The sequence below is a fragment of the Aedes aegypti genome, chromosome 1 (genome assembly GCF_002204515.2).
Source record: "Aedes aegypti strain LVP_AGWG chromosome 1, AaegL5.0 Primary Assembly, whole genome shotgun sequence".
Taxonomy (NCBI): domain Eukaryota; kingdom Metazoa; phylum Arthropoda; class Insecta; order Diptera; family Culicidae; genus Aedes; species Aedes aegypti.
The window spans coordinates 118,983,274-118,986,464 of record NC_035107.1 but is presented as its reverse complement, the minus strand read 5'-3'; the positions used below and the strand labels follow the sequence as shown (position 1 = coordinate 118,986,464).

Sequence of the window (3,191 nt, the reverse complement as noted above, 5' to 3'; positions counted from 1 at the left end):
GCCTTAGCCCTCGGCATGATTCCAACGAATAGGAATGTTCACCCGAGATCTTTACGCAATTCTGCACACCGTCCATCATCGCTCTAATCAGTCTCGTGAGCTTCCCGGGAAAGCTGTTCTCATCCATGATCCTGCTAGCTCTATGAGGTCGATACTCTCCTATGTCCCTTTAAAACTATTGATAATTTCCCAGAAAATCGTTTGCTCTTGATGACAGACTGGGATAACCATTTTTAGGCGGCGTTTAGACTCACATTTCAACTTGTCGCCTTTCTTGTAGGCTGGTTATGTCTTTGTAATATGTTAATCTATACATAACCAAGCCTAATTATGGAGTTTAGACACATTCCAGCGAATTATGAGGAGCCATAACAAACCTTCCTAATGCAATACAAGCTTATCGACTATGCCTTGGTAAAAAATGGCTATACAATATGAGGGTAATATAAAGAATTGATATGCGCAAACATTTTAAACAACTTTTTCGTAACTTTTATTATGTATAGTACAAATATTAAGGAATTTTACATTGCCATTGATTAAAGCCATTATTGCTTATCACGATTTCCCATTCCACTCGAGACTCGCCACCAAGGCAATATGATCCGATGGCAACACCGGCGACGGGATGGCATCATATGCCATCAGTTCCTCCTCGCTGGGCAGAGGCACAATGTCGTTCACTCGCAGGACATCGCTCTGATAGTAGATGAAGTCGATACAGGCTTTGAACCCAACAGTGAAGTTGGTATACTTCGGACAGCCACAGGCCGATTTGAACCAGAACGGTTGCGAGAGTGTAACTCCCCGTACGGCTTCCTCCTCATTGCTTTGCCAATCGGCCATCTCATCGCCGACGAACCGTTCCGTCATCAAACGGTACATCCCACACTCGGGAACGCTGTTAAAATCTCCGCAGAATATGATGGCAAAGTTGTTCCTATCCAAACCCATTTCCCGCTCGTATTTTTCGTACAGATCCCTAACGTACAACATAGAGAAGCCTCCTTGCAGAAGTCGTATGTGATCTGCGTCCGGGTGGAAATAGAAATGGGTGTTCGCTACCAACAGGTGCTTCTGAGGCACCGAACGGGAACGCAATAGGGTCACCTGAATTGCAGTCGATCGATCTTTGATGCGAGCTGCCAGTTTTTCATTAGATTTTATCTGGTTCCAAAGGCCTTGGAACGCCGGAGCTGTTTCCAAGTTCTCTCCGAATGTGATACCTTGGCGGTCCAGTTCCCTGTAATTGAAAATACATTAGTTTATTTTTAATTACACGACCGTTACTGCCATCCTAACTAACGGCCGTCAACATTAATAGTTCGAGTATTGCTTTTCTTCAATAATCTATTCGATAAGAAATTGCGTGTTTAGTCCAACACTGATCCATATCTGTGGGATGAATGTTACAGTAATTGTTATACTTACTCAAATCGATTAACATCGTAGAACGTGGCCAACCCCTCCGCCGTCTTCCCTTTGGCCTTAAAATGTCCCTCTAGGTTCTTCATGCGCAGCACGGCCGTCAGGTCCAGGTCGAAGATTTTGGCATCCACCTCCTGAAGGCAGATGATATCCGAGTTGTATCCCAGTATTTCCTTAATGAACAGCTGTTTTCGATATTCGATATGCAGCGCATAATTCGGACAGTACCCGAACAGTTCCGTTCTGCTGTAATCGCTGTCCGCGTACAGATCCGCCAGAATGTTGTACGTCATGACCCGGAATTGGAAGTCGTTCGTTAGCTTCTTTTGCGTGAAGAGGTGCCGGATATCGAACGGGCATTGGCCTGGTCCGGCTTGAACTTCGCAAGAGGATATGACTTCTGTCGGTGGGCCGGCTTTAACGGAATTCTTAGGAACACATACAACTTTGAGGCGACATCCGACGTCATCCGGTTTGGCCATGTAGGAAAAGCCGCTTCCTACGGGACTCCATTCGATTTGCTGGGCATTGTTCGACGTTGGCATCTTCCCCCGGTACCACTGGAACTCGGATTGGCTTCTGTCCGCAAAGAGCAGCTCCAGCTTCGATGGGTACACGTAAAATCCGGCCAGAATAGATTGAGGTAGATTTAGGGATTGCACCACAGGTGAATTGAAGTCTATCCGAAAGTCGTCGTCCAAGATTTTCAGCAAGATCCTCTCTTCGTCCTGTATCTTGGTCAGCAGTTCAGAAATTGCCATATTCTGGATGTCCTGATTCCGACCCTCATCGAAAAACCGAACGCTAACCTTCGGCAGTTCCTGGTCATCTTTACTGCTTCCTGCTTCCGCCGATTCTTCGACCGGTGCGATTTTATTTTTCTTCTTTTTATTCGTTTTTTTCTTCACTTCCTTCTCGATGTTGGTCCGCATCCTTTCCAGGCTCGCATCGATGTTCTCCGTAACGTTCCGGGAAAAGTTGAACACCTTATCGATTCGGTATCGTTCGCTGGCCAAATGGAAGCAAATGGCACACTGGTCTTCCCCGGGCAGCTGGCGGAAGTAAACGACGTTCATCCTGTAGCGATGGCGTAACGCGAAGTTGGACACGGACCTTGTGACCGATAAACTAAACAACGGCGAAACCTTTTTCGATAGGAAAAGCGAGTTGATAACCAAACCTTTGCGAATGCCTAAACTGGGCACAAGTGAGAAAAGCATTTCGGGCCTTTGCGATCACTGTGTGCTGATGTTGACATCGCCAGAACAGACAAACGTCAGTTTTTGATGCGCTGACGTCAGATGTCAGATTTTGTAAGCACAGTTGGCCTTTTCGCGAAACGTTTCAAATCTTTCAAATCTACACTCAGGCAAATTTATTAACCAATTTCATAGATTGTCCCTTAAGCCTGATTTGCTGCTGAACAGGAATCGCTAAAGAAATTTCCCGCCGATTTCTTGCAGAAATTTTCTACAGCAACTCCCGTTTGAACTGACATTTCTTTTCAACTGCGTACTGCGATCAGAAAAAAGAGCTTTCTTGATCGATTCCTTGCAGGAATTCCCCACACGGAGAAATATTTTTACCTAATTTTTGAGTTTACTTTACCCAAAATTAAGTATATCGATTATAGTTTCAACCCAAAATCTCTCGGTTTTCTCTTTCTCCCACACGAATATTGTCAAAAATAGAGAGAGCTGCATCTACCCAATGGGGGTACTTTGGCCCAATAAGCCAAATTTGGGTAAATGCAACTTTTCTTA

General features: G+C 45.1%; 1 protein-coding gene across 1 annotated transcript; it reads right to left on the bottom strand.

Annotated features, from left to right (window-relative positions):
* Positions 1-469: 469 nt before the first annotated feature.
* Positions 470-2,701, bottom strand: LOC5565275 (2',5'-phosphodiesterase 12). The gene is made up of 2 exons (XM_021846124.1): positions 1,432-2,701; positions 470-1,243 (listed from the first exon to the last, which is right to left on the bottom strand). The coding sequence occupies exons 1-2, from the start codon at positions 2,646-2,648 to the stop codon at positions 559-561; spliced, it is 1,902 nt and encodes a 633-aa protein (XP_021701816.1). The 5' UTR covers positions 2,649-2,701; the 3' UTR covers positions 470-558.
* Positions 2,702-3,191: the final 490 nt, after the last annotated feature.